The 14,228-nt window shown below is 50.1% G+C and overlaps 1 protein-coding gene across 3 annotated transcripts in view; it reads left to right on the plus strand.

Annotated features, from left to right (window-relative positions):
- The window catches only part of TBX5 (T-box transcription factor 5), a 47,706-nt gene extending 34,230 nt beyond the window's left edge, over positions 1-13,476 (plus strand). For all 3 annotated transcript variants that reach the window (XM_059139062.1, XM_059139061.1, XM_059139063.1), the window contains 2 exons: positions 1,896-2,122; positions 11,324-13,476. In XM_059139062.1, the coding sequence (XP_058995045.1) occupies positions 1,896-2,122; positions 11,324-11,898 (802 nt within the window). In that variant the 3' untranslated portion in view covers positions 11,899-13,476. The remainder of the gene's footprint in view (positions 1-1,895; positions 2,123-11,323) is intronic.
- Positions 13,477-14,228: the final 752 nt, after the last annotated feature.

Genomic DNA, 14,228 nt, shown 5'->3' on the forward strand with positions numbered 1-14,228 from the left:
AGAGAGAAGCCTCATGCTTATGTCCCTGTACACAGACTTGGACAACTTTTTTTTTTTCAAGATTTTATTTATTTATTTTTTTTAAATAGAACAAGAGTGAGAGAGAGAGAACGGGAGTGCAAGAGTGGGGCTCGATCCCCGGACCCTGGGACCATGACCCGAGCTGAAGGCAGACAATTAACCAACTGAGCCATCCAGGTGCCCCTGACTTGAACAACTTCTTAGGAAAATGTATAGTAATTGGATTGCTGCATCTGGGTATTGTGTGATTTTAAGAAAGGGGCTGCTATCCTGTTGCCTTCCAGAAAAGAGCTGGGTCACCCCTCCGACCGCCTGCACGGTGTAACTGTGATTCTCCTGCCCACAATTTCCGCTTTGGCAGCCCCCTCCCCTGCCTGGATGAACGTGTGCTCTAGGCCAGACCATTCTCCTCTTAGGTGTGTGTGTGCGAAAGCTTCTCTCGCTTCTCCCTTTGGTCTTGGAGCCACCCCTCCTTCCAGGTCCTCTACAGACTCCCACTCTGACCCTCCCACCCACCTGGCTTCCAGTGGGGGGTCCTGGGACTGCTGAGCACCCCTCCCTCCTTCCCGGGGAAGCTTCTGTTGCAGACCCCTAGCCCTCATGAGGAAGAGAGTGGGAATACTGGTCTGAAAGCTGAATGCAAAGACCTGTGGGTGGTGTCTCCTAAAAGGGTGAGGAACCACATGTTGAGCCCTTGGGAGGATGTTATTGAGAGGACGTGACTGGGTTTTATTCTGCTTGGTTCACCTACTCAGACCACCGAGGCTCCGAAGGGCACACAGTCTATAAGTGATGGAGATGGGACGTAATCTGGATCTGCCTAATCTTAGATCCCATGCTCTGAGCTCTGTTTCCTTTGTCTTTGCCCTTCCTTCTTCCTTTCTTCCTCTCTCACCCTCTCTTTCTCTCTGCCCCCACTCTCTCAAAATAATGGCGTAATGAGGATGCTTCCCCTTTGTGGAGCACTTGCTCTGTTCAGTCTTTCACACGTATTAATTCATTTCTTGTCTCAGCAACGCTTTGAACTGGGGATTTTTACTAGCCCCATTCCACAGATGGGAAAACCAAGGCATGGAGGAGAAGTTAAATATTAATGTCTGTGGTGACAAATACAGCCACTCAAAAGGAAATTCGAAGGCACGGGCAGCAAACTCCCCAGATGAGGGTAACGGGGGATCATACCTGAGTATCCTAGGTGGTCAGTGACTTCTTCACTAAGGTTGGCTGAAGACCTCAGCCCTGTTTTATTTATTTATTTATTTATTTATTTATTTAAGATTTTATTTATTTATTTGATAGACAGAGATCACAAGTAGGCAGAGAGGCAGGCAGAGAGAGAGGGGGAAGCAGGCTCTTCACGGAGCAGACAGCCCGATGTGGGGCTCGATCCCAGGATCCTGGGATCATGACCTGAGCCGAAGGCAGAGGCTTTAACCCACTGAGCCACCCAGGCGCCCCCTTCAGCCCTGTTTTAAAGATGGAAACCCAGAAATTCAGTCTAAGTGACTACTCAGCTCTTCTAGCTTTCAAATTAGGGAATTCAAAGACATATACATTAGGTTGAAGTATTTCAAAATGCCATGTGAAGAGGGGTTCTTCATGGGAGATGATCATTTGGTTTTTGGCATGCACATAGAACTGTTCATAAGCCTACTTGCCTAATGTATAAGGCATGAAAAATTAGTGCGTGAATATGTGTGTCTGTCATATTCGGTGCATTCGGGTATAATTGGATCACGGTGCTCATCAAAGACTCCTTTGTTTCTTATCCTGTGATGCATTTCTGGTGGATTCTTTGACCCTTTGGTTCCACCTGCGGGGGGGATCTGTATCAGGGCACTGATCAATGTTATTTCCCATCTTCTCTCTTTCAGTAAAGAATATCCCGTGGTTCCCAGGAGCACAGTAAGACAAAAAGTAGCCTCCAATCACAGTCCTTTCAGCAGTGAGCCTCGAGCTCTCTCTGCCTCATCCAACTTGGGGTCCCAGTACCAGTGCGAGAATGGTGTGTCTGGCCCCTCCCAGGACCTCCTGCCCCCACCCAACCCATACCCACTGCCCCAGGAGCACGGTCAGATTTACCATTGCACCAAGAGGAAAGGTGAGTGTGACGACCTTTTTCTGTGTTTCCTTCTTTTCCTTGGGGGAAAAAGTACACTTATGTATTTGAAAAATGTAAGCAATATAAAAATACATGGGAATTGTAAGAAATTCAAACTGTTCAGTAAAAGTAAAGGATCTTCCTTTGACATGTCTCCTTCAGTTCTGGGGCCCCTTCCTTGGGGAAAACCGTTCAGTCCTGTTTAATGCGCTCACACATATGCACATGTGTGCACGTGTGCAGAGACACATAAAAATAGTTGTTTCTGCTTTTAAAGTGATTTTTTTAAAGATTTTATTTATTTATTTGACAGAGAGAGATCACAGTAGGCAGAGAGGCAGGCAGAGAGAAGGGGAAGCAGGCTCCCTGCTAAGCAGAGAGCCGGACATGGGACTCGATCCCAGGACCCTGAGATCATGACCTGAGCCGAAGGCAGTGGCTTAACCCACTGAGCCACCCAGGCGCCCCTGTTTCTGCTTTTAACAGTTGATATTAGACTGTTTTGCAACTTGGGTTCTGAAGCTCAAGAATACATTGTAGATGATCTTTCCATGAACGTAGAGCTGCCTCGTGCTTTTTTTTAGCTGCTGAAGAGGAAGCAGAGTTTGTGTTCACTGCCACGAGTGGGCAAAGGTGGCTGATTCTCGAATTTCTGGGTGTATTATAAGCTAGGCTGCAGGAAGCCTTCTTGTAGTTGGATGTGCTTTGGTTTATGTGCTAGGGTTTCTCTTAGGTGGGTGGATTCTGAGCTCTTCTCTCCTTTCCAGATCAAAAACAAAATCAAAGAAAAAAAATGGAAAAGAAAATCCCAGCCGATCTTCTCTCTCTTGCATTTTGTCTTTAAGTTTAGTTAAAATTCCGTCTGAGACCCTTCATTGTCTTCTTTGCCAAATGAGATATGGGTGGCTTTTCCTAAGTCATCTGAGTCGAGGGCTGTAACACCAAAGGACATTTCTGGTGGCACATTTTTTGAGCCAGAGTCGAAGCAGATGCAGTTGAGTTCGGCTTGATAGAACAGTCACTTGTGTGAACAGCAGACCAGCGCGGGGAGGACAGCGTGGGCGACAGGGCCCGACGGCACAGGCTCAGGTATCAACTCTGCCACCAGCTTCTTGGGTGACCTCAGCCAGTCGTCCTGGCCTCTCTGTGCCTCATTTTCCCACCTTGTCAACAGTGCTTGAGTTCCCGAGAGCGCCTGATACCCAGCCAGCGCCCAGCGTTTGTCAGGTCTGATTGTGGGGTGGGTACGGCTCCAGGCAGAGCATCCACAGAGGAAGAGCGCGCTGTTTCTGAGTGAAGTTTTGAGAAAGCAGATATGGAGGGGGGGCAGGGACCACGTACAATGGGGATGAATCCCACCTCTGCCATTTGCAGATTTTTATGATTAGGGGCAAAATTCCTTAACTGCTCTAAGCCTTTTTTTTTTTTTTTTTTTTTCCCTAATCTGTAGATTTGGTCTCATGATTGCACCTGTGCCTTAGGCATGGTGTGAAGATGTCATGAAAGGGTGCTTGCCATCGTTAGCACAGGGTGGACCCAATAATCAGTTACTGGTTTGCTCCGGCAGGCCCAAATCTTAGTCTTTAAGAGTGGCCTGTCGTACCTCCCAGCCTCCGTGGCCAGCTCGATGCCTTTAGAAGTCCTGTGCCCAGTGTCTGAAACAGTGACCGCTTCTTCCTTCTCTCCCTCCTCCCCTCCTTTCATCCCCCCTAGCCCTTGTCTTCCTCTTCTTCCTCCTTCTTCCTCCTCCTCCTCCTCCTTCTCCCTCCTCTTCTTCGTCTTTGTCTTTATTTTCTAAGTCAGCTCATAGGAACTGATGGACACGGATCCTGCAGCAGTCTTCTCGGAGCTGAGGTTACTTGAGGAAAGTAACACGGTCTATTTGACATTTACCCATCTCCCATTTTGAAGGAGGGAAGGGCTGTCCTTGGTTCAAGCCTGGGACTGGGAGCTGACCCAGGGGAGGCTGAGTTTCCAGACCTAACCTGAAGCCTATCCAAGCTCCTTGAATTTTGACATTCTGAACAATATTATCACCTCCACAGGCCCCCTGGCCCAGCTCCCAGCGTGTCTACTGCTGCCTGGGCTGGAGACCAGAGGCCTGCAAACATGCCCGCCTCTTCAGGCAGGAGCCAGGGGTTAAGGATGTCCCCTGGGGCCTAGGTACCTGCACGAAGTTTCTGGTCTATGTCCCATTGAAGGGAAGCCCTGCCTAGGTTCTGTGCCCCAGCCTTTCAACAGCACTACTGAGTAGGTGCTATTATTTACCCACTTTACAAACAGGGAAACTGAGGCTCAGAAAGCAAAAATCATGGGCTGTTGGTTCCCGAAGGTAGAATTTGAACCCATGCCTGGTCTGCAGGCTCTGCCTGAGCTCCGAGTCCCATTGTAGACGGACCTCGTTACCTTTGCTTATCAGCCATAATCCCCCAAACGCCATCTTTCACTAGAGATTGGTCTGGAGACTAAGTCAAATGTACTGCTTAAGAGCTCACCAGGTTTGAATTAGGGAGTTCCATCAGTTAAATTCAGGCCAGCCCAAAAGAAGGGAAGGAAGAAGTTAAAAAGCATCCAGGTGCATTTTAAGTCTCAGCATTTACAGCAGCATCTTTGCAAAGGTTTTCTCCTAGAAGGTGGTGTGAGGTGGCTTTAGGGGGTGAATTCTTCGGATGGCAGGATCCTCAGGTGAGCTCAGGGTCAGCTTGAGGCCGCCACTGGGGACACCGGACTCGGTGGCTGGTCTGCCGCGGGACATCCCGGCAGCTGAGGCTTTCCAGAAATGTGGCCATGGGCAAGCTGCTCGCATTCTCGGCCTCAGTTCTCTTTGCTGTAAAATGAGGATCTCAGCAGCACCTCCCCTGTAGGGTCATGATGAGATGGGAACCAGGGGGTCCATGCAAAACCCCAGAACAGTGTCTGATCCAGAAGTGCCCAGCGCACGTTATCCGGCCACTGCTCTGCCCTTAGGAAGCTCACGGTTGCAGGCGGGTCAGATGTATAATTACATATGGTGATGCAACTGCTTGATTATGTGGGTGATCTGACGGTATGGAGGAGATAGAGAGCTTGCTGATGCCTATGGTGCAGGGCGGGGAGGCAGGAACGGGGGATCAGGGAGGATTTAAGCCAGGATCTGCAGAGCGGGACCTGGATGGAAATACAGGGGAGATGGCTGAGGATCCAGGCAGAGAGAAGGGTATGGGTGCAGCCCCTGAGAAGACGGGGAGCCAGCCCCCCACGGGGGAGCAGACACAAGGGCAGTGTGGCTGAAACGCAATGAAGGGAAGGGGAGGCAGATGAGCTACAGAGAAAGGCAGGAGCCAGCGCCCTGCTAGCCCTTGTAAGCCATTTTAAGGACTTTAGATTAAAAAAAAAAAAAAAAAATTATTTATTAGAGAGAGAGAGAGAAAGTTCACATGAGCTGGGGGAGGAGCAGGGGGAAAGGACCAGCAGACGCCGTGCTGAGCAGAGAGCCCGATGTGAGGCTCGATCCTAGGACCCTGAGATCATGACCTGAGCCAAAACCAAGCATCGGAGAGTCAAACGACTGAGCTACCCAGTTAGATTTTATCCTAACACCAACAGGCAGCCCTCGGAGGGGTTTCAACCCGTGAGGGACATGATGAGGTTTCTGTTTGGAAGCTGGCATTTTGCTGTGCTGGGTGGGTGGGTGCGTGAGGGGGGGGTAGGGGGGACGAAGATGGGCTCCAGAGCTCTGCTGAGAGGCTGTCGCAGGCTGCGAGGCGGGAAATGATGGCGCTCAGCCCTGGGTGTGGTGCCAGGGGCTGGAGGTGTGGGTACAATCAGTCCCCAGGGCCCATTGCCCGTAACAAGGGGAAGAATGGCCCCTTTCCACAGAGGTGGAAACTGAGGCTCAGAGGGACTGAGTGATTTGTCCTGAGTGGTCCTGCCCGGGGTTCAAGCCACGGTCCGTGCATTCGGGGTGCCTGGGGTGTGCACCGTGCAGGAACCCTTTCACCTTGCCACAAACCTCTGCCTGTCCCTCCTCCCTCCACCCCCAAAAGGGCGCTCCCAGGGACAGGGAACGTTCCAGCCGAGCTCCGAGCTCCGAGCTCCGTCTGTCCCGGTGCCTCAGAGACGACAAAAAGCAATTCATCATCAGCCTCCATTGTAAGGTGATAAAGAATCAGCAAGGTTTCCTTCCAGTTTGGGATTCCCGTGAAGTGACGGCTCCATGGGTGGCTTCCCCCCTCCCTCCCCCCGCCCCCTCTTGGGGCCCCTGCCTGCCCCACTATCTGACTTCCCCTCATTGTCTGTCTCCTTTCCAAGGAGCCCAGGAGGCAGGCCCAGTGAAATGTCAAAGGGCCAGGCAAGCCGGAGGGCTTCTCGTGTTTGGACCCGGCTGTCTCCAAACTATCTCTCCCGAAGGAGGGAACCCAAAGAGCCGGGAAGGTCTTTTATCAATGCCACTCAATCAGACCCAGGACCCCGGGTCCTGGGAGAGCGCTCATCTGTCTTTCTTTCCTCCTCCCACCCTGATAACCGCCCCATACCCCCCCAACCCTAGAAATCCAGAGGCAACCCAAATAAAGATTTGAACAAAGCCATCTACTGCCCTGGCTATTCAAAAGGAAGTCAGGGGAGTGGGAGAGGAAGGGGGTTCTGTGGGGTGCGTTTGGTCAGTGCTGGGTGCTTTTTAGAGCAATTTCACACTGTTTTCTTCATTCCAGCCCCTGAGCTGGGGAGGGGGTGTCTTCCATCCCCGATTTGCGGGCGTATAACGGGGGACCAAGAGGTTGGATTGGCTTCCTAAGGTCGTGTGGCTGGTGAGTGGCAGATCTGGGATGCCTTCGTGGAATTAATATTGGTTGAGCATCTCCTTTGTCCCGGACACTGTCCCAAGTGCATGTGATAAAGGGACAGCAAGGGGGCGAAGGCTCCTGCTCTCCCCAAACTTGTGATCTCATTGAGGGGACAGATAATAAGGAAATAAATAAATGTCATGATTTTCAGTTGGTGGTTCAGTGAGAGTTGGACCCGAGTCTTTTGATTCCCCATTCAGGATCTTCTCACAATACTGATTCAGTCTGGCCCACTTTGAGCTAAAATCTAACACTACAGAGATGCACACGCCCTTCATGCATCCTTCTGTCCATCCACACATCTAACCATCCATCCACCCATCAGGTCAAGGTTACCATCTTTTCCTCTTTTCTGGAAAGTGAGTTTCACGAAAACCGAAAGGCTAGGCTGTCCTTCAGAAAGAGCTGTGACGGTGACTGGGTGCTGTGACCCAGAAGGCCCGAATCATAGTTCCACTTCTGACTTTGCCAAAGGTCACCCAACCAAGGAATGGTAGTTCAACAGGATTTTTTATCCGAATGAACCCAGTCGGCAAGCGAAATGACCCATTTGGGAATAGTGACAATATTTGCTTAATGGGATGAGCAATATAAAAGCAGCCTTGTGAGTTTTCCTGCTCTAGGATCTCCCCAGGCACCTTCAAGCACTGGACAGTCCCCAGAGCCATCTGTCTGATCTTCTAAGAGGGAACAGAGAGGAGACCCATGTTACTCGGACAGATAAGATCTGCATACTTATCATCTCCATTCCTGCAAGAAATTAAAGCATTATCCCCCTACTTAGTCAAGCACTAAGATTGGGATATGGTGTAGTGATCTACCCAACGCCACATAGCCAAGGAGAACCAGAGATAGGCCCTAAAATCTGTGCTCTGGATTGATCATTAAAGCCATTCATCCAGAATCAGAAACCACTAGAAAAATGCAAGGGGCCGGGATATTTCCCAGTGCTATGCGGTGCTCAGAATCAGGAAGAGCTTTCCTGGTATTCAACAGACTCAGTTGGGTTCAGGACAGGTGGAATGTAATGGACCACTCTTACTACACACCTTTCCGGGACTGAACTGTGGGCCTGTCTCATGGAAGACTTGATGCTTGACTACCCGTTCCCCAACTGTGGAAGGTAAACACGGCTCGGCTGGGAAAGAGAGCTTTGCTGTTGACCGGTTATCGGGCTCCCAGTAAAGAGAAAGGAACCGAAACCGTGACCAAAACAAACACAGGAATTCCATCCCAACCATTGATCACCACCGACCTGAAATTTGGATCCATGCTTTGGAATTTCTTTACAACGTGATGAGGTCCAAGAGGAATTTGAGAACACTCGGGACCCGCTTTCATGAATAAGCCAGACTTTTGCTTTTCTTAGGACTCTGCATCAGATCTTTGGGTTATTAAAGACTGGAATGTGTAATTTTACGATTTTCCAAAATGTGCTCCGGCCTTTTTCATATTATTCTTCCTTTTTCGCTTGTAACAAATCTGGAAGGGGATCAGAAACTCGGGAATGGTTCATTTGCCTTGTTTTTTTTCTCTTGCCAAGGGTACCCTGCAGCTGTACTCTTGATTATTGAAAAGGGGAAACGCCCTGGTTAAATGGAAAACCCAAAGGTTATGATTCTAGCAACAATGGAAACATTCAGATTTATGGATCCGGGGCGTGGGGGGGGGGTTGTTGTGTGTGTGGGGGTGGCTGGGTTGGAAGGAAGCACGGAAGCACGAGGTGACTGAGGGAGGAGGTGGGGAGGACAGAAAAAGTCGAGCGTAACAACATCTTCAGGAGACCAAAGACAAATGCCCTGTTGAAAGGTGGAAAAAGTGGCTACCAGCTCATCTGGCTATCTTCACACATCTGAACGGTTGGCATGATGTGTTTAAAGCACCTGGAAGAGAGGCCACATTTTTGGCTTTTATTCTGGACAAGTGTTTGGTCGTCCTATGGGGCCCAGATGTGTCCCAGAAAGATTCTTGCTGAAAATAAACATGCTCGCTGGGAGGTGGGTACAGTCCCAGCCTGGATGGGTTTACATGGGGTCAGAGTCTTCACCCACCTGTGGGTGTCACTCCGGGCGTGATGCCCATGGAAGGATTCCGCGGAACCCAAACCCAAGCTCTCCTACTTGAGTTGGGGAGCTGTTTTAAAATCTGGTGCAAAACCAAAGGACTCACTGTGGGGTGAAGCTTTATATGCAAGGCCCACCTCCCCTTCACCACCTGTCAGCCTCCTGCCGCGTCACTGCTCAGGGTGAGATGGAGAGGGTCCTCCCTTCCCACCTCCAAGTGCACTGAGCTGGACCTTGGCTCATTATTGGCCGCTCTGGGCCCAGTACCTGGCACCTGGGAGCGGCTCAGTACATCTCTGTTGGAGAACTAGGTGAGTGGCATTCGGTGTGAGAAATCAAGAGAGCTAGAAGCAAGGTGTCATTGGTAAGGAAAGCAGACTTGGCTTGGATTCCAGTCCACGCTCCTTTCTAGTTCCGTGACCTTGGGAAGGTCACTTCTCTGAGTTCGGTTTCTGCCTCTGTGACAGGCCACCTGGAGGAATTACTGTGAGATCAGGCATTGGGGAAGGATCTGGGGACTCGCCCGAGCTCCCGTCCATCTGTGCACTTGTCCCTCTGTCCGTCGGTCTGTTGCACAGATACTCAGTGCGTGCCCTTCTGTGCAGCCTGGTCTCAAAGAGCAGAGACTCCTGCCTAATTCGATGACTTGAATTCTGGCTCAGTAGGAGCTCAGTACATAATAAGGATGATCTTCTCCTCTTAGTCCCATGTCCTGCCCCCAGGCCACTGACCATCACCGCAGAGGTGCAGGAGCGCCCAGTGTTTCCTTTTCTTCACACCCCGCCCCCCAACAACAGACCTTCGCAGGCACGTATTGATTCGAAAGAGACTGGGAGAGGAGGACAGAAAAATCTCCAGGCTGGGGAATAAAATTCCAGCAAAGGAATGAATCTGTGGGACATTTACACCTTGCTGGAAACTCTTAAGGTGGCTTCCCTGAAGGAAACACCTGGAGGCGTGTTACTCAGTATCAGGTCTGCCGAGAGACTGACTGGTGGTGTTTCCTTTGCAGCAAGAGCTGCTTTTGTTGACAGATATCAGGAGATTTACGGGCTTGATTTATTGAATTCTTAGCGGCTCAGTGAGGTAAGTATTATTGACTTGGATTCAGACATGCTGAGCGCAGGTCTCAGGGCGGAGGCCTACGGCTGCGCACAGATAGGAAAAGCAAGAGAACCAGACTGAAACCCAGATGCGTCTATACTTCTTAACTTAGGGTCTGGATTTGAGGGGATCCCTGAGCTCCCAAAAGTGCATGCAAAGCTGTGCTGGGCACATGGATGGTTTTTAAAACGTGTTTTGTTGTGTTATTTTAGAGAGAGCCCAGCCCTTCCCAAAGGAGGCAGTGACCCCGACTAGTTACGGAAGACCGTCTTTCAGGGACGGAATGATCTCCACGGCCCTGTACCGGGGACTCGCTGGTGTCTGGGGGAAGGGAAGTGACTTTTTCAATAAAGAAATGGTGACCTGTTAGGTTGTACCAGCTCTAAGAGATATTAACCGGGACTTGCCGACACAGGCATCAGGGAAGGATCTGGGGACACTTCCGAGCTCCCATCCATCTGTGCACTGTCCCTCTGTCCTTCTGTCTGTTGCACAGGTACTCAGTGCATGCCCTTGTGTGTAGCCTGGTCTCGAAGAGCAGGGACTCCTGCCTAATTCGATGACTTGAATTTTGACACCCCCGCCCCCAACCCCGATCCATTGTTTAGCAGCTGCGTAACTCAGACCTTGGGCAAGTTGCTTGACTTCTCTGGTCTTCTGTTTTGTGATCTGCAAAGTGGGGACCCTCACAGAGCCCACCCCATGGGGTTGCTGGGCCGGCTGTCTGGGGTCCCTTCCGGAGAGCGCTTCGGACAGCACCAGGCAGAGTAAACGCCGTTTGTGTGCCTTCATACTGTAATCGTGGACGGTATTATTCTTGCTTTGGTTCCTAGGTATGTTCTGGATTCTGGGGGATACCGTGGTGGGGAGCACAGACCATGTCCCGCCTTCGTGGCATGTGCACACCAGGGCAGAGGGAAGAGAGCAGGCATCTTTACGTACTGGGTGTTGTCTGCTCCCGAGCCCTGGCCTCGGTGCTCAGTCTGTGTTCCAGCATCCCTTTGTCAGCACGTCCCTCTGTAGCCTCCTTTTCTTGCTAGAGATGAAACGGAGCTCAGGAAGGTCAAAGTCTTCGTTCAAAGTCTCCACTGTTACTGATCAGAATGGGGGCTAGTCCCCCCCACCCCCACCTGGGGAAGGGGTCCTTGAGTCCGTGGCCACGTCCGCCTCTAGCCCCGGCCTCACTGGTCTCTATCCTCCTGTCTCTGCAGATGAAGAATGTTCCACCACGGACCATCCCTACAAGAAGCCCTACATGGAGACGTCGCCCAGCGAGGAGGACCCCTTCTACCGGGCCGGCTACCCCCAGCAGCAGGGCCTGAGTGCCTCCTACAGGACAGAGTCAGCACAGCGGCAGGCCTGCATGTACGCCAGCGCCCCGCCCCCCAGCGAGCCGGTGCCCAGCCTGGAGGACCTCAGCTGCAACACATGGCCCAGCGTGCCTTCCTACAGCAGCTGCACGGTGGCCACGGTGCAGCCCATGGACAGGCTCCCCTACCAGCACTTCTCGGCCCACTTCGCCTCGGGGCCTCTAGTCCCCCGGCTGGCTGGCATGGCCAACCACGGCTCCCCACAGCTCGGAGAGGGGATGTTCCAGCACCAGACCTCCGTGGCCCACCAGCCTGTGGTCAGGCAGTGTGGGCCGCAGACTGGCCTGCCATCGCCCGGCGGCCTGCAGCCCTCCGAGTTCCTCTATTCTCACGGCGTGCCACGGACCCTGTCCCCGCACCAGTATCACTCGGTGCATGGGGTTGGCATGGTGCCAGAGTGGAGTGAGAACAGCTAAAGCGAGACCTGCTTCCTTGCAGACAGTGGCTAGAGAGAGAGAAGAGACAGAGAGAGAGAGAGAGAGAGAGAGAGGGAGGGAGAGACAGTAGCAGAGAGAAACCCCACGGACGACAGTTTTCATTTCCTTATTCAAGTCTTCACCCATGAGAGCGCTGATCTAATCAGCCGCTGGAAACCACAATTCAAAAAATGTGACTTTGTTTTTCCGTCTCAAAACCAACCGAGACGAGATGAGCCCCCACCGCTGCCCCTACCCCACCCAGCCCCATGACCACCGCACTCATTGGCCGGCCAAGTTCACACCACCTCCAGATGTCCTCCGTGATTCCTTCTTTCGGTCTCCAGAAAGCCTTGCCTTATCGAGTGTTTTAGCCGAATGGTGTAGTTGGAGTCCTCCCTGTCTTGGTGTTAATGTTGACATTGTTATATAATAAATAATAATATATTTTTTTCCTTTCAATTTTCTTAATGGGACCCAGTCCCTTATTTCGGGGGAGGTCTGAGGCAAGTGTGTTTCAAAATATGTACTTGTGGGGATCCCCCCACAAATATACCACCCCTGAAACCTAAATTTTGCCACCCTGCCCTTGACTAAGTAATGACTACCTCTACCATGTGACGTTCCTGAAAAGGTTCCCCAGGTCCCGGCTTTTGTCCGATTTTTTCCTCCGTTGCCCATCATCTTGGGGCCCAGCGTGGCCCTCTCCTAACGCTGACCACCTTCTGGCCTCCTATCTCCCTTGGCCCTCCCGTCTTCCCAGCTCTGTGTCTTTCCAGCCGTCTGTCGCTAAAACGTGGCCTATAGCTTCCCGACCGGAAAGCTTGCTTTGAAAAACTTGAAAAGCCCTGGTTTACATGTGGGCAGAACTGTGATAAAGCAAGAAGCAACCTCTGTGCTGACAAGCATTGCGAAGAGGCCAAAATAAATATTGGTCCTGATAAAACACAAAGCCAGCCCAAGCTTCCAGACTTCCATCACCGGCGACCCGCCCCGGATGCCAGGCAAAGCCCAATGTTCCTACAGAAGAGGCCAGACCTGTTCGCTGATTGGTTCTCCCCAAAGAAGTCACACCGACACCAGATGCCGACACCAAACTGTGGTTATTGAAAGCAGAAAACAGTATAAAAAAAAAAAAAATAAGCGTGTAAGTAAAACGTTATTGCAGGGTTCTTCAGAGGTAATATTTTACTGGTACTATTTATTTATAAATAGGAGTTCTAATTAAGTAATAACATGAAATGAAATCCAGCATGGGAGCTGGCCAAGAGCTTTTAATTTTATTAATACTCAAAACCAAGTTTGCGTTTTCTTTTTTTTTTTTTTTTCGAATGTGCTTTGCTTTCTTGATTAAAAAAAATTTTTTTTTAAACCGACCCTAATAAAGAGAACAGGGTAATATGTGAGGCTAAGTATGTCCCAGTACGTGTGAGTGTGTAAGTATGTTTGTACGTGAGTGTCTTCATGCGATTATGTCTTTTTATGTTGCTAAGGGGTGGGGTGAGAATTAAGTACTCGTTTCGTATATTTGTGTGCCAATTAATGCCTAATAAATACCATGTGCTTAAAAAAGTACAAGGGACTTGAATACCCTTCTTTTCCCCCTGTTCTTTTTACCGACCGAATAGAGGAGAAGTTAGTTGGAGGACGTCGGAAGAAGTTGTCTTGCGGGTGTAATTCTGACCCCATCTTCTTTCTTCTGCTAGTTTCAGGGAATATTTGGAACCCTGTACTTGAGTGTAATGGAGCTGAATATGTTTCTCTCCTGGCTTATATCCCTGGGATGGAGTTATTTTCTTTCATTGGATTTATGACAGTGTTAAAAAAGCAAGGTCATCAGGAATCTCAACTGACCAAAAATATTGGTCAGATTTTCTATAACACCTAGTACTTGATTTCCTGAAGGATCTGTTTCTTTAAATTGGTTGCAGAAATCAAGTGTTTTGGAGGTCCCCAATGAAGCAACCGTTGGGACCTTCGATGGCTATTTATTTAAAACCCCCAAATTTAAGATTTGTGAGTTTGTCCTGTATGATACATATAAGGCAGGGCACAGCAGCAGAATTGTAAGTAAATTCATGCTGCTGTTTTGAAAAGTTTTTGTGATTTCAATGCCCGCACCTTTGAAATGATCAAGAACCATCAGATATGACACATCCCCTTGAAACAGGAACAACTGGATAGTTGATTACAAATTATTCATTGAATCAGGTCCTCCTGGAAGCTTTCCTAGGCAAAGAACTCCCAAGACATGTAAGTTAATGATCAAGAAATGACAATTCAACTTCTTGTAGGTACAGTGGAGAAACTAGGTCAATGACATCCTTGTT

The sequence above is a fragment of the Mustela lutreola genome, chromosome 11, assembly GCF_030435805.1.
Source record: "Mustela lutreola isolate mMusLut2 chromosome 11, mMusLut2.pri, whole genome shotgun sequence".
Taxonomy (NCBI): Eukaryota; Metazoa; Chordata; class Mammalia; order Carnivora; family Mustelidae; genus Mustela; species Mustela lutreola.